Raw genomic sequence first — 24,978 nt, 5'->3', positions numbered from 1 at the left:
GTGGTGATAATAAGTGTGATGTCACCAGCCGTTCATGTGGAGTGAGGAAAACGTTCAACAATATGAACACCTTCCAATGTTGGCAGTGGCATAAGAACAATGTCTTTAGTACGTACTGCAGTCTATAAGTTCATCGCTCTTTCTCCTAGCATCTTATTGCAGCTTGTGATCACAAATTTTTCTAAACGTGGGTGCACACAGTGTTTTTCTGTGTGCAAATTTTAATAACCTTCACAGAAATGTCCCCAAAGATAAAGCTGCAAGAAGACGACAATAAGAGAAAGAAAATGACCTTAAAAATGAAACTTAAGTCATTGGAAAACGCAAATGTGGTGTGAGCATTGCTGACACATTCAGTCAGTCTACACTATCCCCAAGAACAAGGACAAGATTTAGGAGATGGATGCTTCAAAGGGAGTTACAAGAGTATCTAAACAATGGTTTCATATTCTGGACAATGTCAAAAGTATGCTCTGTATATGGATAATTGAAAAGCAATTGAAATATGACATCATTAACGAGAATGTCATTTGTAAGGAAGCGAGAATGGTTTTCATTGACCTTGTTAAGAAGATGCCAGGATCATGAGCAGCCAATGAAGTGTTTAAGGAAAGCTGTGTGCACAGTAGCGACTCCTAGTGTGTCCAGGTCTCTTCTGAAGTTATACTGAACATACCTGACTAGCTGGTTATCTGCTTCCCCATCTATTAGTACTTGACCTTCCTCATGCAAATCCTTATTCAATGAGAGCACCCATGCCCAGGGGCATGGAGTGGGGGAGGTGGGTGGCAGCAAGCACACCTGCCCGCCTCCTGAACACTCAAAGAAAAAATGTAGTGTCTTTTTTTCTTTTTTTTTGCCAACAAAATGATTTAAAAGTCAGGATTATATAGTAGTTATTTAGAATCTAACATTTTTGCTCTCTATGTCCATTTAAAAGTCATTGTCATGTAGTATGATGACAATGAATTGCATGGGAAACAGTAACATTAAATAACTGCAAAATATTTTAACATTTATCTAATTTTGTGGATGTACGAGGGTTGTTTTTTACGTAAGGGCTGTTTGCGCTTATAGTCCCATAGTTTGCGCAGACGCCGGCATCCTTCCTGTTCATACTGATGCAAGTTGCAGCTCTGTAGCTGATGTGTACGCATCGCTGCGCTACTTTATAATGTTTACGATTATTGAATTGCCCGCCGCCTTTGAGATACGGTCAGTGATACGTTTTTTGACTGCGAGAAGACTATCAGCTACAGAAATTCATTGTCAGTTAACAGAAGTGTATGGCTTGAATGCAGTGAGTGAAAGTAAAGTGCGTCAATGGGTTAGAGAGTTTAAAAATAGCCATCAAAACGTCCATGATGAAGAACACTCAGGCCGGCCCTCTGTGATCACTGATGATTTGGTGGCTGCAGTCAAAACAAAGATTCGTGAGGACAGAAGATTCACAATTTCGACTCTTTCTTTGGAATTTCCACAAGTTTCAAGATCGGTTTTGTTCAAAATTGTGTCTGAAAACCTAAACTTTAAGAAACTGTATTCTCGGTGGGTACCCAGACTCCTCACAGAGGATCACAAAGGGAAGAGATTTGCCACTTCGTATGACTTTCTGTTTCATTATGAGGAAGAAGGGGATGACATGTTGAGTCAAATTGTCACTGGAGATGAAACATGGGTATCCCATATCACTCCCGAAAGCAAGCGACAATCGATGGAATGGCGACACACAACCGCACTGTCAAGGTCAAAGCCAAACAGACGCTGTGCAAGACTATGGCAACTGTGTTCTGGGACCAGCTCGGTGTTTTGCTAGTGGACTTTATGCCACGAGGAATGACAATCAACTCAGATGCCTACTGTTCAACTCTAAAGAAGATCCGCAGAGCAATTCAAAACAAAAGGCGCGGCATGCTGACAAAACGAGTTTTGCTCCTGCACAATAACGCTAGGCCTCACACCTCTCAAAAGACTCGGGATTTGATTGATTCTTTTGGCTGGGAAGTTTTGGACCATGCACCACACAGCCCCGACCTTGCTCCTAGCGATTTTCACCTTTTCCGGTGCCTGAAACACCATCTTGGCGGGCAGTGCTTCAATGACGACGATGAAGTGAAAGCGGTCATGAACTCTTGGCTATCGGAGCTGGCAGCCGAATTCTTTGAAGAGGGAATTAAAAACTTAGTTGTACAGTATGACAAGTTCTTAAATAAACAAGGCAACTATGTAGAAAAATAGGTAAAAGTGTGTAGAATCAGAAAATAAAAGTTTTTTTACAACAGTATTTGTGTCTTTTTTTAAAAATAAAAACGGCCCTTACTTTAAAAAAATCCTTGTATTTATGGCTGCAGGTGTTGTCTTCACTAATGCATGTAGTGAAGGTTCAGATTTGTTGAACATTAGTGAATATACTTATCCATGTTTTTGTCACATTTTCATTTATTTCCCATCCAGACATGGCAAGTAATGGGAAGTCTTGTTGCAAGCACTCAAAGATATGATACTAATCAGTGTCCTGAAGTAACAAGTTTGTAAGACATTTAGAATGTATTTTCAATACAGATCACTGTTTCCAACCAAAAAATCATACATTTCACACATTCTGCCCACAGCACAAAGACTAACTACAATTGCACATCTAGATGAAAACTGCCCCACTTGAGCTCGGAACAAAGACTAATGAACTTTGGTATATATGACAAATAATATATTACAGTATGAAGCTCTAGATTGGTCCAGAACTGGTAACTGGCCAAATTAACTTCTGTTGTCAGTTTTCTGCATACACGAGTGAACAGTTAACAAAGAAAACACACATCTTGATGTTAGCAAAATTTATGAAAATGTAATTCTGTACAATTTTTAAATAGTTTTTTTGTAAAAATTATGGAGTTTGCCAAATTGCAAAATATTACACATTCTGTATTTTCCTCCATATGACTGATTTGTGTGAATAATTGAGTTTTATTTTGAAAAATTATGACAATTCTTGATTTAATGGATAATAAAATGTGAGAAATTTTGTAGCCAAAATACTGTAAAGTGCAAAATATATGCCATTTATGGTCAAATTAAAACAAATGGTATTTATAGGGTAATTAACTTCTTTTAAAATATAAAATAAAATTAATGTTCCAAGTACAACCAAAAAAGCTGAACTGTGAAACTTAATAAATATTTTCATACAATATACCGGTCTTACAGGGTTCTTTACAAGACTTGCTCTTTTAGCTATAACATAGCTGAACAAAAGATGGAATTGCAAATTTCATCAAACAGGCTTAGTATTGTCAAAACTCAACATTGAAGAATATGTGTAGGATAAAAACTAACTGGAAAAATATATTAGCCCTAACAACTCATCTCTCTTAGTGTGAAGGACAGGGAAATTTGTGCTACAAATGGAGAACAGATCTGATATTCTTGAACATGGTGACTCTAAATCTAAAGGAAAATGATTAACAATATAACTGGTGATTGTGAAGATAGTGAGAAATCTCAGAGAAAAGTGGAAGAAAAAAATCATTCCTATGTGGAACAATGTATTAAAGAAAAATTGCCGAATACATGTTTTTGCAGATAGCCACAGTAGAGAAATCACTGAAATTAATTTTGTGTAGTGATCAATAAAGACTTGACATAATTGGAACCATCCAACCAGGCAGAGGCAGGCCTCTATCAAAAAAATGAGGGTTTTGAAAGACAAACTTTGAAATAAGCCACATATTGTCTTCTTTATTGTGGCTATTTCATGGAGGTATGATTTCATAGAAAAATTGTGTTTTAATATTGAAATCATGATCGCTAACAAGAAACTATAAAAAATTACTAAATCATTTCCCAATTCCACTTTTATACCTGTTGACAGTTATATAAGAGAGCATGTTACAGCTCATGGTCTGCACTAACATAACAGAGTAAAGAAGCCATGGGTGCCGAAATAATAAAACCTGTTCTGTCTATAAGTAAAGTAAACAACATCCCAATTCCCCTGCTAGCAGTGACAAGTTTAAAAGACCCAATTACACCTGTGCAGCCAATGGAAGAATCAACAGGATCACTACCATGAGCTTCAGGTGCAGCAACAGTGATTGTGGAATCTCAAAACGTGGCCATCAAACCTAAAACTAGTGACTCCCTGCATTCATCATCAACAGTGTTAGAAATTTCATCTGCTGTTGACCTTCCATCAGTGACTCCAGACCTTTCATCAGTATTAGTCCCTACTAACCCCCCCCCCCCCCCCCAGTAAGATGGAGTAATAATATATGTTAAAAATAGTATATGTACAAGTCTATAGGTGTAAGAAACTGTTGGGTTGATCAACATTTTGAGGCTTGTTGCATTGAAATCCATGGTAATACTCTACCTGTTAATGTGGTTATGGTACAGAGCTCCCTCAGGAAGGTGTAGCATATTTCTCAAACAAGTAGAATCACTTTTAACTCATCTGTTCTCAAAGATCAAAGAAATTATCATGCTTTGTGATGTAAATTTTCTTACTTGTAATAAAGATAGAACAGATTTTGAAAATCTAATGAGCCCTTTTAATCTGAGGGCATTTCTTGACTTCCCCACTAGAGTAACAATGGACTACACAAGTCTGATTGACAGTACCTTTGTAAACAGCAACAGAATTAAAAATATATGTAACAAAATTATGAAAAGGATAGTTGCTACTCACCATATAGATAGACACAACAAAGAGACCGTCAGACTTTTGGTCAACAAGGCCTTTATTGAAAATAGGCAACATACACACATGCACGTGCTCAAGTAAATATAACACACATACATGACCACAGTCTCTGGCAGCTAGAGCCAGACTGCAAGCAGCAGGGCTTTATGGGAGAGGCAGCCAGGTGGGGGTAAGGGGGAGGCTGGGCCCTCAATATAAGTATTGGGGGTGGTAAATTGCTGCAGTTGGGAGGTTAGACAGCTGTCAAGGGGGGGGGGGGGGGGGGGTAGTGGAATGGAAAAGGGAAAAGGAGGACATAGAAAGACTGACGGTGCAGGAATAAAGGGCTGTGTAGCACTGGAATAGGAACAGGAAAGGGGCTAGAAGGATAAGCACAATGACTAATGAAGGTTGAGATCAGGAGGGTTATGGGAACATATGATATATTATATTGTGTGCAGCAACAGAGGGGTCCCACAGTATCTTGGCCACAGTTTGTTGGTGACTATTCAGTCGGACAGATAGCTTGTTGGTTGACATACCCTTGCAGAAGCAGCACAGTGGTTGCAACCTAGCTTGTAGGTCAGATGATAGGTTTCACAGGTAGCCCTTCCTTTGATGGGATAGGTGATGCCTGTGACTGGACTGGAGTAGATGGTGGTGGGAGGATGTATGGGTACAGGACATGCATCTAGGTCTGTTATGGGGATATGAGCCATGAGGCAACGGGATGCGAGCAGGAATTGTATAGGGATGGATGAAGATATTGTATAGGTTCAATGGGCCACTGTGGGAGGGGTGAGGAGGATAGTGAGTGGGTAGAACTTCCTCACTTCAGGGCATGACAGGAGGTAGTCGAAACCCTGGAGGGAAATGTGATTCAGTTGATTCATATACTGAACTGAACAGGTGGGAACTCTCCCTGCAGTATATTCTATGTTCCTGTAACCCTCCTGGCCTCACCCTTCATTAGTCATTGTTCTTACTCATCTAGCCCCTTACCTGTTCCCATTCCAGCACTATACAGCCCTCTATTCCATCAGCACACTCTGTCTTCTTAATATCTCCCTTTTTAAAATTCCCTCTCCCCCCCCCCCCCCCCACACCATGCTCCATCTAACCTCCTGTAGCTGCCCTATCCTCCTCCACTTTGTCCCCATATGCTCCCACAGGCAGCACTTTACTGCCTCCCTCCGCCTCCCCCATCTGCCCTGATATCCCTTTCCAGCCTCCCCATGCACTGCTGCTTGCAGTCTGGCTTCAGCAGCTGGAGGCTGTGTTATGTGTGTGTGAGTTGCTGTGTGAGTTGCATTTTTGAGACAGTGTTATGTGTGTGTGAATAGCATTTGTGTGTGTGTGTGTGTGTGTGTGTGTGTGTGTGTGTGCGTGTTGTCTATTTTTGATAAAGGGCTTGTTGGTTGCAAGCTGACTTTCTAACAGTCTTTTTGTTGTACCTATCTACAAATGAGCATCTCCACTATATGGTGAACAGCTACTATCCTTTTCATAGTATTGTTACATTCCATCCTGGATTTTCCTCTGTTTGATAACAAATGTCCAATACAAATCTTAAATGGCCTTTCTGACCATGAAGAGCAGCCATTAAAAATGCATGATGTAAGCCCTGCTAAGAAGAGGAGTTTCATCAGTGGATCATTTAGGCTACTGGACAGTGAGAATCTGGAAACCTTCAGCAGTCATTTGCAGCAGTAAGAATGGGATACAAAATACAGCGTGTACAAAAAGTCTTTCCCTGATTACATAAGTTGATAACTCAGGCTAGAAGTAAGATACAAATATGAAACTGGTGTCTAATTGTTTACAAACTATCATTTTTTTTTTCACACATCAGTAAACTTCCACATGAGCACCCTTGGTAGCACATAACACATCTAGGTGATACTCAATTTCCTTCCACACATTAGCCAACATCACTGGAGGAATTTATTCAATGACTGTGGCTATCCGTCGCCGCAGGGTTTCAAGATCTGGTACACATGTTCAGTAGACCTCGTCCTTGACAAAACCCCATAAAAAGAAGTCTAATGAGGTTATGTCAGGATAGTATGGAGGCCAAATCATTGGCTCATCACAACCAATCCATCGCCCAGGAAAGGTCATATCGAGATAGGCACAGATGTCCAAACCCCAATGAGGCGGCGCACTGTCTTGCTGAAACAAGACATCAGGGTGATACTGAAGCAGCTGAGGAACAGCATACAGTTGCAGCATATCCAGATACAGATTCGGCCCTCAGCGAAGAAGAATGGCCCGATAATACGATCGTGCAATAGCGCGCACCAAACCTTCACCTTTGGACAGCCTCTGGTGCACTACGTGACCTCGCCAGGGGGTTGTTAACCCCAAATGCACACATTATGGCCATTCAATACTCCACTGAGGTCACTTCATTGGAAAAGGCAATTTGTCTGAGATAACCATCATCATCCTCAATACCTGATAGCATTTCGACTGCAAAGTCATATCGACATATACCCTCATTGGACAGCAAGTTCTGAACAATTTGCACTTTGTGAGCACGAAACAATAAATGTTTGTGTAAAATGTCATGGAGAGAGCTTTTTGGCATCTGTAATTCACATGAGGCCCTGCGCACCAATTTCTTCGGACTTCGCAGAAAAGACTGCCTTATAGCTTCCACCCTGTCTGCTGAGGTTCTTGGTCGACTAGACCTCGGAAGGTCAGCAACCGATCCTGTCTTCTTGAACTTCTTATACCAGGCTTTAATGCTCTTGACATCAGGTGGATTCCTTCCAAATTTTGTCTGGAAGTGTCTCTGCACTGTGGTTGGTGATCATGCCTCATGGTACCACAGGACACACTGTGCCTTCTCCTGATTGGTTAACATGGCTTTTTGGGCACTGCACCTCATACACTACTCACGTACTGTGATCCTAAAACATTAAAAAAACTTTGATAGTTGTTAACAATTCGACACTTGTTTCATAATTATATCTTACTTCTAGCCTGAGTTACCAATTTATGTTATCAGGGAAAGGCTTTTCGGACACTCTGTATAAGGCTAAAAAGGTCAACAATCAGTTTAACCTCTTCCTGAATGAATTTGTTACCCTTTTTAAAGCTAAATTTCCCAATAGAATTCCAAAAACTACCAATCTGAGTGATTACAAGAAACAATGTATCACTAAGGGAATCAAAATGTCCTGTAAAACAGAGAGAATGCTGTGTGTTTTACTTGGAAATTCTAACAAACCTCAGATAGGGAGCACTAGCATCCTAAAGAATGTATTTAAAAAATCCAAGAGCATGTTTATCAGATCTGAAATTGACAGCTCAAATAATAAAATAAAAACTATTTGGAAGGTGGCCTAAAGGGAGACAAAAAAAATTTCAGAGTTTACAAACAGTATTGAAATGTTTCATAATGGAAGCATGATAAATGAAGGTGGTATAGGAAGAGGAATTCCACCTCTGACACTTAAATGTGCTGAAACATGTCTGGGTGAAACAAAACAGAAAAATATTGTCTTTCATAAGGTGGAATTTCTCTCCCCATTTCAAGCAAGCATGGACATAACAAGAAGAACTGCAACACCACAAGATAGAGAGAGGTGATATAGTTGCCAATCTCTTCAACAACCATTTTTTGACTGCTGTGGATCAAACTGGTTGTAAATGATCTATGCTTGAAGCCATGAACCTCCTTCAAAAAGCAGTACAGAACAAAAATGGTTAGACGCATAAACCGTACATTTCAGCCAGTGAGATTGAGAAGTTAATAAGGCAAACGAAAACTAAAAGTTCCACTGGAGTGGATAATATATCTATGAAAGTTCTGAATCACTGCTGCAGATTTATTCTTGAAGTTCTCTGTCACATATTTAATGCAAATATTACCTATCAAAAGATTTTGACCACAACTGTGGCCATCTTCAGACCAATGAGCAAGAACCTCCTTCTGGTAGTAGTGATTTACCACCAGAAGGAGGTTCTTACTCAATGGTCTGAAGATGATTACAGTTGTGGTTGCAACTGGTCACCAGAATAAATAATTTGTGATCAAGACTATTTTTGATAGTAAATACTTTAATAAATATTGATCACTGATAATCCCACAATGTATTCAAAAGTAGCATATTTAATGAGTTTATAAATCAAGATGTTGTCCCCAATAGATTCAAATATTAAATCGCTAAGCCACTGTTGGAAAATGTGAGAAAACTGAGGTTTCCAACTACCAGCCAATTTCATTGTTAACAAGTCTTTCTAAAATCTTAGAGAAACTTATGTTCAAGAGAAACATGGATCATCTGAATAAACATAATATCAGTAAAAAAAATCAATTTAGATTCTAAAAGAGTATTTCAACTGAACACATCATTCTCTCATTTGTTAACCAACTCCTTGAATTCATAAACAATAAAATGTCACCAGTTGGAAATTTTTGTGGTCTGTCTAAAGCATTTAACTGAGTAGATCACAAAATTGTACCTACATAGGCTGAGCACTATGGCTTATATGGAAAAGTTGGGATGTAGCTCGGATCATATCTAGATGACAGAAGGCACAAGGTAGTGTTGAATAATTCTGCAATTCACCTGCCTGCGCAGATTGGGGCACAGTGAAATGTGAAGTAATTCAGGGATCAGTGCTTGGTCACTTACTTTTCCTAGTCTTTATCAATGATCTGCCATGGGGTACCTATTTGCAGATGACACAACCATTATGACAGAGGAAGACCACTATATTCAAATAAGCTCCTGACTGATTCACTTCTAATGGTCTGTCTCTCAGTGTAAACAGACTCAACTTATTCAGTTTCAAACAGCAAACATAAAACTGGAAAATATTGAAATAAAATGTGGTGACAAAGAAATATTGAGTGTTGAGTCTTCTACATTCCTGGGGTTACACATTAACAACACACTGAACTGGACAGTTCACATAATCGACCTAAGTAAATGACTAAATTTGGCAGCATTTGCCATTCACTCAATTTCATCTATTTGTGATTGGGAAACAATCAAAGCTGCATACTTAGGATATTTCCATTCACTTATGACATATGGCATCATGTTCTGGGAATAGCAGCCATGAGCAATAAAGTCCTTATTGCACAGAAGAAGAATCATCAGAATTATGGGTAGAGTGCACCCAAAAAGCTCTTGCAGAAACTTATTATGTAACTGGGGATCAGTACATTTTTCCACTAATGTACTTTGTGAAAATCATGCAATGTGCAGGATGCAATGAATATCACAGTAGTCATGGGGGACTGGAATTCAATTAGTAGGAAAAGGAAGAGAAGGAAAAGTAGTTGGTGAATATGGACTAGGGGTAAGGAATGAAAGAGGAAGGCACCTGGTGGAAATTTGCCCAAAGCTTAACTTAAACATAGCTAACACTCAGTTTCAGAATCATGAAAGAAGGTTGTATATGTGAAAGAAGCTGGAGACACTTGGAGATTACAGACAGATTAAATAATGGTAAGACAGAAATTTAGGAACCAGGTATTAAATTGTAAGACATGTCCAGTGGCAGATACGGACTCTGACCTCAATTTATTGGTTATAAACTATAGATTGAAACTGTAGTAACTGCAAAAAGGTAGGAAACCAAGGAGATGGGACCTGGATAAAATGAAAGAAGCAGAGGTTGTAGAGAGTTTAAGAAGGAGCATCAGGAAACAGTTGATAAGAACAGGGGAAACGAATACAGGAGCAGAAGAATGGGTAGCTTTGAGAGGTGAAATAGTGAAGGCAGCAGAGGATCAAGTAGGTAAAAAGATGAGGGCTAGTAGAAATCCTTGGGTAACAGAAGAGATACTGACTTTAATTGATGAAAGGAGAAAATATAAAAATTCAATAAGTGAAACAGGTGAAAAGAAATGCAAACATCTCAAAAACGAGATCAACAGGAAGTGCTAAATCGTAAAGCAAGGTTGGCTAGAGGACAAATGTAAGCATGTAGATGCGTATATCATTAGTGGTAACATAGATGTTGCCTACAAGAAATTTAAAGAGACCTGTGGAGAAAAGATAACCACCTGTACGAATATCAAGAACTCAGATGGGAAATCAGTGCTAACCAAAGAAGGGAAAGGAGAAAGGTGGAAGGAGTATATAGAGGTTCTATACAAGGGTGATGTACTTGAGGACAATATTGTGGAAATGGAAGAGGATGTAGATGAAGATGAAATGGGAAATATGATACTGCGTGATGAATTTGACAGAACACTAAAACACATAAGTCAAAACAAGGCCCTGAGAGTAGACAACATTCTGTTGGGAGAGCCAGCCATGACAAAGCTCTTCCATCTGGTGAGCAAGACACATGAGAGAGGCGAAATACCTTCATATTTCAGGAAGAATACAATAATTCGAATTCCAAGGAAAGCAGGTGCTGACAGGTGTGAAAATATTTAATATGTCACAGTTGCAAAATACTAACACAAATTCCTTACAGAAGAATGGGAAAACTGGTAGAAGCCAACCTCGGGGAAGATCAATTTGCATTCTGTAGAAATGTAGGCACACATGAGGCAATACTGACTTTATAATTTATCTTAGCAGATTGGTTAAGGAAAGATAAACCTATGTTTATAGCATTTCTAGACTTAGAGAAAGCTTTTGACAATGTTGACTGGAATGCTCTCTTTCAAATTCTGAAGGTGGAAGGGGTAATATACAGGGAGTTAAAGGCTATTCCAGTGGGTGTCAGAACATGTTGAGAAGACCAGACTTGTGCATGGAGTTTCAATGAAGTTCACAATTTGCAGCATTTTCCGCACTACTGATCATATCCCTTGGCTCTGAGTTGAGTAGAAGGTCTGCAGCAAAGACTGCGAAAGTTCTGTGACAAGTTAGGCTGTGACTTCCTGGACCTGCGCCATAGGGTTTAGAACTGTAGGGTCAGATGTGCACCATACATCAGAGGATGCTACTCAGGTAACTGATATTCAAATCCTAATGGCTAAGTGCTAAATCATTCGTGACAAAGTGCCAGAGTTCAAAGCACTCCTGAAAAGCGGTGAAGCTCACTTAATACATGGTACAGAAAGCTGGTTGAAACCTGAAATTGATAGCAATGAGATTTTGGGGGGAAATGTAACTGCATATTGAAAAATGGAAAATGGAGGTAATGTATTTGTCACAGTAGACAAGAAACTTAAATTTACCGGGATAGAAACTGAAGCTGCAGGTGAGGTTGTTTGGGCAAGACTCAGTATCAGTTCTAGGTATAAAATGATATTTGTTTCCTTCTATTGTCCACCAGACTCTTTTACTTATGTAACTAAAAGCCAGAGAGAAAACCACAGTTCACTTGAACATTTAAGTTTCCCAATGAAACTAAAATTATTGGTGGAAACTTTAATCATCCAACAATCAATTGGGAAAATTACAGTTTTGTTAGAGGTGGGCATGGAAAGACATCCTGTGAAACAGTACCGAATGCCTTCCCTAAAACCTAACTAGAACAGATAGTTTGGAACCCCTCTCATGATGTAAATATATCTAATGGCAACAAATAAACCTGACCTCTTTGAGAATATCCACATTGAAACTGGTATCAGTGACCATGACAAAGTTGTGGCAGGAATGAGTACCAAAGTACAAAGGACAACTAAAACAAGCAGAGAGATACACATGTTTACTAAACTAGATAATAAGTCTGCAGTGACATATCTCAGATTAGATTCAGTTTTCGTTCCGTACACCCAAAAAATGAGTGATTCTCTTCGGTGTGGGACAGGTAAGAAAGTATGACATGAAAAACATAAAATATTTGAATATAACAATGCTCACTACCCTGATCATTTATCAGAAGATTGTCAAAATATGTGAATACATTACAGTAAAGTGCAACTGTTAGTATTTATGGGATTAATGCACTGTCGGAATGAAATGTAGTTAGGAAATTTAATAAATTTATCATACACAATATGCCATATCTCGATAATTGTGACCAAGTGTAGTCAAACCTAAAATCTAACAGATCTTTTTACTGAAGCTGGTCTAACAGTCCCTGTTAAGATGTTCATCTATAGAGCAGAAATAGTTGCCTATCAAAAAGTCTTTCAAATTCTGATAAAACTGTGCATTATCTGAAACCAAGTTTTTAATGGCTGCTGGCAATTTATTGAAAATATGTGTTTCTGAATATTGGGCCACTTTTTGGATCAAGGTAGTGATTTTAGGGCTTAATGTAGATTGTCCTTATTCCTGGTATTGATATGCTGTATTGAAATAATGGTTGGAGATAGAGACATATTACTTATAATCAATTTCATTAAGGAATAAATATGTTGAGAAGTAGTGGTTAGAATATCAAGTTCCTTGAGCAGGTCTCTACATGGTATTCTTCAATTTACATGACAAATAAGTCTTATTACATGTTTTGCATATGACACAAGAGAATGAAAGTAAGCAAAGTATGCAAATTTTGTATCTTCTACATCTGAAATCATTCACGCTGCCAATGCAAATTTTTTTAGGTGGTGATCAGCAATTCTGTCGTATGCCCTTCCCAACTAAATTTATTATTGAGTTGTAATCCCAGAGATTTAACACTGTCAAAGTCTTCAATTTGTATGTCTTATATGTCAACACATGCTGAAAGGAAATCTCTTAGAAGTTCTAAACTGCATACAGTGAATTTTTGCAGTTATTTCTAAGGCTGTTATTGAATTTCTAGTTATTGCAATGTAACAGTCAAGAGGTCATTAATGTGCACAATGAAAATCAATTAACCCAAGATGGAACCTTGAGGAACACCACAAGTAATTAATTTTCAATCAGATGAAGACTGATTGCTTACTCCATAGGTATTTTTCAGTGACAACCTTTGTTTTCTGTTAGTTAGACTCGAACAATTTCACAGCACTGTCAGTGTCACTGTAATATTCTAATTTACTTAAGAGAGTGCTATGATTCCCACAGTCAAAGGCTTTTGACAGGCTGCAGCAAATGCCAGTTGCCTCTAATTTGTTATCTAATGAATTAAGTACATTTTCACTGTACATGTAAATAGCCTTCTCTGTGCCAGAACCCCTAAGGAACCCAAACTGTGATTTGGACTGTATATTATTAACGAGGAACCTGAAACTTTCAGCACAGGACAGGAGAATGTAGAGGAGCTATGGATCAAGTTTAAAAGAATAATTGACCATAAACTGGATAGATTTGTTCCAAGAAGAAGACTTCACAATGCTATGCCCCCCCCCCCCCCCCATAGTATACAGTCACTGTAAAGAAACTTCTAAAGAAACAGAGATTACTGCATAGTATATGGAAAACAAAGCATAGGGCAATAGATAGAGAGATGCTGAATGAAGCATGTTTGGCTTTTTAAGAGACCAATGTGAGAAGTCTTCAGTGACTACCAGAGCAGAATACTGTCAAATAATATTTCACGAAACCTGAAGAAATTCTGATCATATGTAAAGGCCATTAGTGGCACTGAAGTTAGTATACAACCCCTGGTGAATGAGACAGGAACTGAAACTGGAGATAGCAAAGTAAAAGCTGAAATGCTTAACTCTATTTTTAAATGTTCCTTTACAAAGGAAAACTCAGGAGAATTGACCCACTGTAATCCTTGCACCATTGAAAATATGACTGAAATAATTATTAATGTCAGAGTTTTTGAGAAACAGCTGAAATTGTTTGAACTGAACAAAGCTCCAGGCCCCAATGGAATCCCTATCAGGTTCTTTACTGAATTTGTGGCTGAGTTAGCCCCTCTTCTAACTACAATCTAATGTAGATACCTCAAACAAAAAATCATGCCCAGTCCTTGGGAAAAAGTATGGAAACATCTATCTACAAGGAGGGTAGTAGAAGTGATTCACATAACTACCGTCCAATATCTTTGACATGGATTTGTTTTAGAATCTTAGTACACATTCTGAGTTCAAAAATAATAGGTATCTCAAACAGAATGGTTGTCATGGATTCCAAAAACACTGCAGATTTCTCGATTTCTGAAAAGCATTTGACCACACCTATGCTGACTGTCAAAAGTATGATCATATAGGGTATTAAGTGAAATTTGTGACGGGATTGAGGACTTTTTGTTAGGGAGGACACAGCATGTTATCTTAGATGCAGTGTCACCATCAGATGTAGAAGGGCAGGGAAGTGTGTTGGGGTCCTTGCTGTTCATTCTGTATATTAATAGGCTTGCAAACAATATTAATAGTAAAATCAGACTTTTCACATATGATGCAGTATCTATAATGAAGTACTATCTGAGAAAAGCTGCCTAAATATTCAGTCAGGCCTCGATAAGATTTTGGGGTGGTGCAGAGATTGACAAAGTACTCTAAATGTTCAGAAATGTAAAATTTTAAGCTTCACAAAGAAAGAAACAAAATGTAGTATCCTATGACTATAACATCAGTGAGTTACTGTTGGAATTGGCCAACTCATATAAAAACCTGGGTATAACATTTTGTATGGATATGAAATGAAATGAATACGTAGGCTCACTCATGGGTAAGGCAGGTGGTAGACTTCAGTTTATTGATAGAATACTGGGAATGTGCTGGTAGAATACAGGGGAAGTGCAGTCAGTCTACAAAGGAGATTGCTTACAAACCACACGTGCAAACAGTTCTACATTATTGCTCAGTTGATTGGGTCACATACCAGATAAGACTAACAGGGGATATTGAATGTTTACAGAAAAAAGCAGCATGAATGGTGACAGATTTGTTTCAGTCATGGGAGAGTATCACTGAGATACTGAAAGAACTGAACTGACAGGCTCTTGAAGATACATGTAAACTATCCCAAGAAAGACTACTAACAGAGTTTCAAGAGCCGGCTTTAAATGATGACTCTAGGATTACACTACAGCCCTTTATGTATTTCTCACATAGTGATCATGAGGATAAGATTACAGTAATTACAGCATTGAAAATAATTTTTTCTGTGCTCCATATGTGAGTGGAACAGAAAGGAACCCTAATAACTGGTACAACGGGATGTACCCTCTGCCGTGAACTTCATGGTGGTTTGCAAAATATAGATGTAGAGGTAGATGTAGAGCTAGAGAAGTACATAACGAAGCCCTGAACCAAAAAATCATAATGTATTGCCTAAAAATTCTTTTCAGTGCTCTACCCTTAAGAGTTAAAAAGGTAACAAAGTTACAAATACTAAAAAATGAGATTAAGAAAATACTTATAATTGAAGGTGTCACTGGATATGAATCCATAACTTAAGTTTAACATAGCCAGGTATCACTGGATATATGGTAAACTTAAAATTTGTTTGGTTTATGTACTGGGTTATCTGTATGATTTTATATGTATCTGCATGATTTGCTTTTGTGTATATACTTAATTATCTGCATGTGTTATATACAGACACTATTATTTAAGTTTTTTTGGTGTTAACATATGACAAGTCCTATATCATTGTACATGATAAAATGGATGATAAATAAAGACTTCATGATTTGGTTGCAATAGTCTACTAGCAGTTTTTAGAAACTGTAGTCAGAAGAGTTGTCTTATTACATGACAACTTATGCCTATAGGAATTTCCAGGCAATAGTGGGATTATATGACTTTCAGCAATGGAGAAACTTTAATTAAATAACAGTGATCATCAGATGGTACACCATTAATCCAAACTCTGAATTCTCCTATGAACATCACATTTAGTACTGATATTTTTCTTATCCACATTCAGGGGATGACACCTCCTTTTTCTAGCTCTAAAACATAAAACATTTTCACAAATACACTTCATCTACAACTCTTGTATTCCACCTACCATATTTATCAGTGTTATACTCTACCTATTCATTACTTCCAAAAAGAGTCCTCAGTCAGTTTGAAAGTATCAGCTACTACTAACAGTGCTTACACTTCAATTGCAGCCTTTACCTTAACAATGAATGCCCCTCTTCTGCTCCTTGGTACTAATAATGATGAATCTGTAGTGATTGGCAGTCTCTAACAAAATATTCTAAGGGTCTCATCAATGCGTACACAAACTGGAGTTGTTCTCTACCTAGATATAGAAACAGATTTTATGCTCCACATTCTACAATACTTCCACGCTGCAAGTAGTCTGCCACAGAAAAGCATTGAGGTATTCTCTTTTATCAAAACACTGGACTTGGACAGCTTGACCATTTACTCATTTGAGATCTTATCACATTCCGTCATAGGTAACAGAGAACACTTCATAGATCACTCCCATCCAATGTACTCCTGGCCAGTTGTTTGGCACTCTGTCAGTCTACATAAGGCTGTAGGTCATCCATACGAATTTTTGTAGCAGCCTGTTGTCCTATTGTTCATATATCTGTCACGACTTAAAACTGTCTTATGCACCAAACCTAAAATCATATACTACATATCATGCACATCTAAAATCCCATTGGAATCAAAGACATTTGTAAAACAGATGCATTGTGTAACTGCTTTGATCTAATGTTTGTTCAGCTTTCTAATGGCACGTGACTAGTACCTGTCTGTTCTCTAGTATGAATGTCCACCATTAGCTGTCAGTAAAACTCAAACACAAAAGAGTGAAAATGTCATTCATTATAACAATAATTATTGACTACTTGGTTCACAATGTTGTGCAAATAGTTACAACTTTTCCCACAGTTTAAAATACAGAAATTAGTTTTCCTGTCCTGCTGCTGTTTAGAATTTCTCTCTCTATTGTCACTTTGATCCTAATGGGAGTTACCATTTTCTCTGTTTCTGTGATTACTCCCATTGTGATTTCTATCATTCCTATTATTATGCTACATACTTCTTTGTACTGTCCTATGCAGCCTGTCAATATATCGACAGGCCCAAGTATTAACATCGTAACTCAAAATTGTCAATTTTACAGGAGAAGCAAAAGAAAGTTTAAGTATTTAAACAGTGTAAATCAGAATTTATTTAAATTGTAATGAAACTTCACAGGTAAACAGCTATAAATGAAGAGATTTAAATGTACTATACTAATGTGCTCCACCCTTTTCCAAAAGTATAGTTTTCTGACTTACGATGTTTTTCTCTGGAAAAATATACATAATATTTCTATCTAAGTTGCATTACAATTGCTTTATGATAACAAAAACTGACTAAACAAGTTATTAAAATTTTTTTGAGCACTTTTGATAATAGCATCATCATCTGCACTTGACACATCATTGTCATGTTGTTCTGGTGTACCAGTTTGTGTTGAAACCAGCCTTTGATAAAATGAATGATAAACAATTGGGATGCACTTTCTGTCACATAAGGACAAGAGATCCTTCTACTTCAGTTCACTGATCGGTAAGATTCCATGATATGGCTGTTCAAGGATGTCGCAGGTGATAACTGTTGTCCTCTAGAATGCTTCTGGACAACAATACACTTTGCTTCTTCCTAGTAAGTGTACTTAAAGTACACATCATATGGTTGGCCTTCAAAGACAGCAATTTCCCATACTTTACTCCATATTACCTTATTTTGATTAGTGTCATACATCCACTGTTGCTTCTGCACTACTTTCTTGAAGTCGTAAATTAAGTCCTGATTCATTTCATTAACTGTGTATGGCTTTCCAATGACCTTACTCATTCTAATTAAAGTGACCCATTGATCCAGAACGTACACTGATTGATTCTTCTTTCGATCAGAGTGTGCATTGAGTCACCTTGATTCTGGGAGTGACCCCGTTCTAGAAAGCGATGTGTGACTGAAATTCCAAACTTAACAGAAGCAATGATGAACATACAAAATAGGAATCTGTTCCTATTTTGGCCTCCACAGCTATCAGAGTACAGGTTGAACCTTTTCCACCTTTGCAAGCTTTCATCTGCAAGAAATGGTAAAGACAGCTAGCTATTTCATTTGGGCCATGGCAGGCAATGGCCTCATTCCAAACATAGCAATGCCCTTCCTTGTTTCCCATGTTGTACACTGTAAAATTGTAAGTGGAATATTTCCGTTTGTAGTAGTAAAGGCTCACATCAGACTGAGGAGTAGCCAACACTTTCTGCAGATCAAAACATGCACTAATAATGGACTTGTCCATGATTGAACTCATTTAGTCTTTTTCTTTCAGATCCCTGACAATAGTTTTACTGGCAATGTGAGACATGTATTTGTATTCCAACTTTGCTTTCTGCTCTCCAGAGGAACTATCGTAAAGCTCACATAGTTCACACTTATCCTTTTTAGGCCAAAAGAATGACAAATTATATTCTTGGTTGAATATATCATTGTATTGCCTTAATGTGGCAGGATATATGGAGGCATATATTATTTCCTTGGTCCATTCCTGGTGCAGTCTGTGCATTTTTGCAATGCTCAGTTCTGCATCAAGGCATTTTCTGCTTGTTTCTTTTCTTGTGTAATGTCACTCTACACAAGGAAAGCTGTTCATATGCTCTCACACTGACTCCTTTATTTGAGGCCCTATTGTATTTCCCCTTCTGGAATGCTTTCCTCTCATTTCAGGTGACAGAATTCCATTTGTTCTCAGTTTTTGCATGGCAGTTCTCACCCACCTATCTGTAATAGAGAGAGTGTGCAGAAACATTTTCTGACACACCTTAATGATATTCCCATTGACTGTTAGAAAATACTGTCTTGAAAATTGTCTTTTTGATTCTGCCACATTTTGAATCTGTTTCCTGCTTACATTTTTCACGTGTTGACAGATGAACTCTCGTTGTCTGCTCTGATCCCCCATCTGCCAGAACTGTTCAAAAATATCCTGCCTTAACTTGTTATGACATTTTAGTCAGCAGAAGTTAGGATCACATCCAGGCTTCATTACTCTTGCTTTTATTTGGGCACCTTTTCGACCAATGTGTGCAAAACCTCTGTTGAGAGATTCTTTTGCTCTATTTACTATCCATGAGGCTGAGTTCCTACTCCTTTTACGGGTCTTTTTATTCTTATTTTCACATCGTCATATGCTAACAGTGTTTGGTGAGGAAATAGTTGTATTATGTTCCACTGTGGATATAGGTGGAGAAAGATTTAAGCGTTGCCCAGTAGTTTGTAAGGAGATCTCGCCTGCAATAAAAATGTGTAATTTTAAAATATATTGCCTATATTATATTATTTTGCTAAATGTGCTATGCTACAGAAACCTTTATTGTTTACCTTGGTCTTTGTTATGTTTCCCATTGAACTTTTTTTGTCTTTTGTTCCTTCTCGCCACTGCTGCTTGATGAGTGATCAGCTGTTGTGGCATCGAAGTCAGGATCAGCAACAGAGTCATCACTATTATCCAAACACGATGTATCAATTCATTTTGAACTATTTCCTGTTGTCATCACTTCAGTTGTGCCATTATTGGGACGAACATTAGAAAACCACAAACTAGAGCACCCAGCATCAGTGAGAAGTGGTTCCCTTGTATTTGCATTTCTGTCTCCTGTAGAAAAACGCAAATGGCGTCTAACAATAATTATTACTGCGATAACACAAATTATTTGTAGCGCTAAATAGAACTGCAGCCAAAAATTTATGAAAAATATTCTTAATTTGTATATAAAATGAGAAATCGTAATTATTTTTGTTGTGTATAGAATTTCGGTTTTTTTTTTCAGGTTTTCAATTGTATATACGAAATTACGTTCTTTATCATTGTGACAGTAAAAGAAAATGAGTACTTACGTTCATCATCTTTCATTGGGTTGAGAACCATGTCCATTATTTTTAATGCTCTACTTGAGTACATAATTATCCAAAAACGTAATAAATGACACCAATTACAAAATCAGCACACTTGGAACCCATTCACACAGATGTTTATCAATTAATGTGCTAAGCAAAATAACTGGTTAAACTCGTACTGATGACCACATCTACAATGTACATACTTATTGAAACTTCCTGGCCGATTAAAACTGTGTGCCAGACCGAGACTCAAACTCTGGACCTTTGCCTTTCGCGGGCAAGTGCTCTACCAAATGAGCTACCCAAGCACGACTCACGCCCCGTCCTCACAGCTTCACTTCTGCCAGGAAGTTTCATATCAGCACACACGCTGCTGCAGAGTGAAAATTTCATTCTGGATACATACTTATTGTTGGCTACAAACAACCTGGGACGGCAATGCTACCAACTTAATGGGCAAGTGAAAACATCGCATGCATCTACAAGTAAAAATTCCCTGTACAAACATTGTGACTACACTTATGATATTTGTTCCGCTACAATTCCCCCAGGGAAAACATCGTAACTTAACTTGCTATCATTATCATTGGTGAAAGAGCCCCTTAGCTGACTTATGTTATTCTGAAGATTGCTATTGACGCTTAAGTTGCGCCGCTAGAGATACGATACTTATACAGGGGATAAGTATGGAGGCAACAATTCTGCTGAGCATCATAACTCAATTTAGCCATTTTTGGACTTACAATTTTAATACTGTCAATATCATAAAAACTGTTCAAGACAATTGTCAGGTCTGTGTACCAAATCCCACTACAATCTTTCTGGTAATCTCCTTTTAAGTGCATCAATCAAGGTCATTTCACCCAGTGGTTTGTCAAGATGTGCTAATTTTTTAAGTTGGTTTTTACAAAACTCTTTCAAAGTGCATTCCCTGTTCATATAATTAAGACTATCAAAAATTCACTTAGATTCTCCCCTGTTCTGCTTCTGACCAAAACTATTTTAAAAAACCTTTCTCGAAACTCTGATATGTTTCCCAGTGATTTAAATTTAAATTTACCTATGACAGAGCTTTGCCTTCAAGAAATCTTTTAATAGAGTTCATGCTTTGATTGTCATTCATGCCTGACACAAAGCTATCCCTGTAGTACTGCAGAAAATCCACTGGATGTAAATTATCTGATGGAAAACATTTGATATGAGTGTTGGACCATGCAATACCATTGTTTGCACACAGATTTTTGTGAATATAACTTTCCTGAAGTGCTGAAATCTTTTGATCTAATACAGTTACATTATTTTGCATATTGTTTTCTAGATTTAAAACTTTTTGGTTTAAATTGATGGCATTATCAGGTGGTAGCTCCCAACTCACGCAGTTTTTCAGCTGTGGCCTCCTGTGCAACTAAGACTTGTCAACATTCTTTATATGTTTTGCTGACTCAGTTACAAACTCACTTTCTATAACAATAAATCTGTTTCCTAAAACATTGACTTTTTCATTCACACTTTTTAACTCCTCTGACAACCCATTTTTTAACTCTGAAACTTGATTACGAAGATGACCTATCTGATTTTGTACCCTGTCCATTTTACTATTGTTTTCAGTTTTCAAGTAATTTAATTGTCCTTGTAGTGAAGTTTGCAAATTATTTAGCCTTTCATTAGCTACTATTGTTATCTGTCTTCATTTCCTCCAATTTTGCCAAAATTAACTGTAAGACATTAGTCTGTACAGTTTCTTTACTGTCTACAATTTCACTTGGCTCAAACATGTCCTGACTGGATCCTGCAGCTTCCATTTCTACCTCACTTTTCCTTTCATCCCCATTCATTTTGTTAGCAACCACAATAGTACATAAACAAATTAACTTCACTAATAGTTTGTACTTATCTTTCCTTTTTGATGTTGCTGGTTATTGTTGCAAAGTGCTTCTCACTTTCATTAGATACATTCCATCATTATTGGTAATGCATAATCACTTTTGGTATTAAGATCCTTTGTTGGGCAGCCTGCAGCTTTGCTGCATGTGATTGAAAATTTATTAGTTCATAAATTTCAAAAATCGATGAAATAAAACAATTTCTGCACACACGTGCGTGCGAGTATATACCTATCCTTTTTTCCCCCTAAGGTAAGTCTTTCTGCTCCCGGGATTGGAATGACTCCTTACCCTCTCCCTTAAAACCCACATCCTTTCATCTTTCCCTCTCCTTCCCTCTTTACTGAAGAAGCAAACTTTGGTTGCGAAAGAAAGAAATTTTGTGTGTGTGTGTTTGTGTGTTATTTTATTGTACCTGTCTACCGGTGCTTTCCCGCTTGGTAAGTCTTGGAATCTTTGTTTTTAATATATTTTTCCCATGTGCAAGTTTCTTTCTATTTTATTTACCTCATTAATTTATACACAGTATGTTATATTTGCCCACCCAGTTAGCCATGCGGTCTAACAGATGGGTTTCTGGACTGGGAAGGAGCACCAGTTGCTCAGTGGACTTGTATTGAGGTCCAGTGGACCGGCCATTCTGTAGACGGTTTTTAGGCGGTTTTCGATCTGCCTTGGCGAATGCAGGCTAGTTAAATGTGTCTGCTTGTGTCTGTATATGTATGGATGGATATGTGTGTGTGTGTGTGTGTGTGTGTGTGTGCACGCGAGTATATACCTATCCTTTTTCCCCCTAAGGTAAGTCTTTCCGCTCCCGGGATTGGAATGACTCCTTACCCTCTCCCTTAAAACCCACATCCTTTCATCTTTCCCTCTCCTTCCCTCTTTCCTGAAGAAGCAACCGTTGGTTGCGAAAGCTAGAAATTTTGTGTGTGTGTGTTATTTTATTGTGCCTGTCTACCGGCACTTTCCCGCTTGGTAAGTCTTGGAATCTTTGTTTTTAATATACTGTGTATAAAATTATATGAAAGTTTTCAGGAAAGCAACTGAGATAATATTGACCTGTCCAAAATTTGGAAAATGATACTGGTATCGACAGCTACTGTTGAGGAAAAGTAATGCTAGAGAAGGATGTCTCATTACAATCTCCACCTTCTGTGTGCATCCTGGCCTAAACCTCTACTTCTGATCCTTTGCCATCTTGGATTTTATGTGTGTCAGTAAGGGTGGGAAAGGGGATGGGTGGCTCTTGTTACCTTGCACATAACATTTAAAAAACAGTGATCAGTCCTTTTATAAATTGTTAATTTCATCCTTGAAATCTTATTTTTATTTCCTTGTGATTTAGATTTGCATGTTTTTCTAATCCAATAATTTTCACTTATAATTCTTTTAATATTGGCACACTGATTCTGAAACTTCTGAATTTTTTTAGGAATCACAAGATAGTTTCAAGAACAGATATGGGACTACTGATTGGGTTCCAGATAATACAAACGATCACAATATTAGCTACTCCAATGCAGAAGATAACTTAGGATACCACATGAAAGACAGAAGTCATCCTCTGACTGAAGGGGATGCAAGTGGTGGTAAGGATCCTACTTATTTTGCACCATATTCACATTCTGAGAGGTTCCAGCGTTTTGCCAGCAGAGAAAGTGTTCGAAAATTTAAGAGCAGCTCTGATGTTAATGATTCAGAGAGCAGTCTTTCAGAAAAACTTCATAACGTTAGAATGGAGGAGGCAAAATTATTTGTTGAACTCCTGAGACAAGTTCACTATAAGAACCTAAGAGCTAAGAGCAAATACAAGATTCAAAGAAAACTGAACTACAATCTTCACTTTTCATCAGATGAAAGTCCATCACAGTACCCAGCTGGAAAGGTAAATGAACAAAGTGTGGGAGATGATAATAGCCACAGTATATCTGAAAGCATGAAAGATTCTGAACTGAAACATCTCCCCACAAGTAAAACAATGGACAAATATTTTTCTAGCACAGATGATGAATCTGATGGGCACTATATGTGAATTTCATATTACAATATTTTGGTGTTAAATGTCTACTGTACTTTCTCAATAAGTGTGTGTTTTTAAATATTTATGAAGACATTCAACAACATTAAAGCACTCAAGGTAGTGTGCGAAAGAATACTACAAGAACAATGAGGTGGATACAGAAGTCGTTTTGAAGTAATAATGATAAATTTTGAGTTTGACATTGGTTGTGTTGCTGTACAAATTGTGCAAAAAAAGTAAATGCTAATTTTCTGCTTCGTTGTATAGGCATGTATGTACAGTTTTTAAATCATTTTTGTCATGTATTTAATGTCAACATGCATCAATAAATAAATTTTCAAAATGACTATGGTGACATTATATGTGGAGTTAATGCATGTTCATACGCCTGTGTTTTATTGGAGATGTCACATATACTGTTGGTTTAAAGGATTCTCCAATGTAACATGTTCAAAGTTCTGAAGGGCTACTTCTTTTCCACTGCACAGACACTCTGCTCCTAGATAATGAAGAATAATACTCTGTATGACCGATGATTTTGAATTAATTCATTTATTTATCAGACAGCAGTCTGAAGTATTAAATTATATGTTATGCTTTAGCATATTTCTGCTCCACATGATACTCATTTGTGCAGCTTTAGTGATGGGGTCAAAGTTGTAGTGAATACTTGGTGCCACAGCACTGGTAGTACACTTTTCTTTTGTTTTCCCTTTTTATTTAAGAAATCATCCCCTGTTATATTGAAGCTAGTAACAGTGGTTATATTGAAGCT

The 24,978-nt window shown here is 37.6% G+C and overlaps 1 protein-coding gene across 5 annotated transcripts in view; it reads left to right on the top strand.

Moving 5' to 3' along the window:
• LOC126354048 (dentin matrix acidic phosphoprotein 1-like) overlaps window positions 1-24,588 on the top strand; it is a 172,753-nt gene extending 148,165 nt beyond the window's left edge. For 2 of the 5 annotated variants that reach the window (XM_050003396.1, XM_050003395.1), the window contains one exon: window positions 23,616-24,563. In XM_050003396.1, coding sequence (XP_049859353.1) covers window positions 23,616-24,215 — 600 coding nt within the window. In that variant the 3' untranslated portion in view covers window positions 24,216-24,563. Of the gene's footprint in view, window positions 1-23,615 lie in introns of all 5 variants that reach the window. The other 3 variants (XM_050003398.1, XM_050003397.1, XM_050003394.1) reach the window with 2 other exon arrangements.
• The last annotated feature ends 390 nt before the right edge of the window (window positions 24,589-24,978 follow it).

Source organism: Schistocerca gregaria, chromosome 3 (assembly GCF_023897955.1).
Source record: "Schistocerca gregaria isolate iqSchGreg1 chromosome 3, iqSchGreg1.2, whole genome shotgun sequence".
Classification (NCBI taxonomy): domain Eukaryota; kingdom Metazoa; phylum Arthropoda; class Insecta; order Orthoptera; family Acrididae; genus Schistocerca; species Schistocerca gregaria.
The sequence above is the reverse complement of the archived record's forward strand: the minus strand, read 5'-3'. Positions and strand labels throughout refer to the sequence as shown.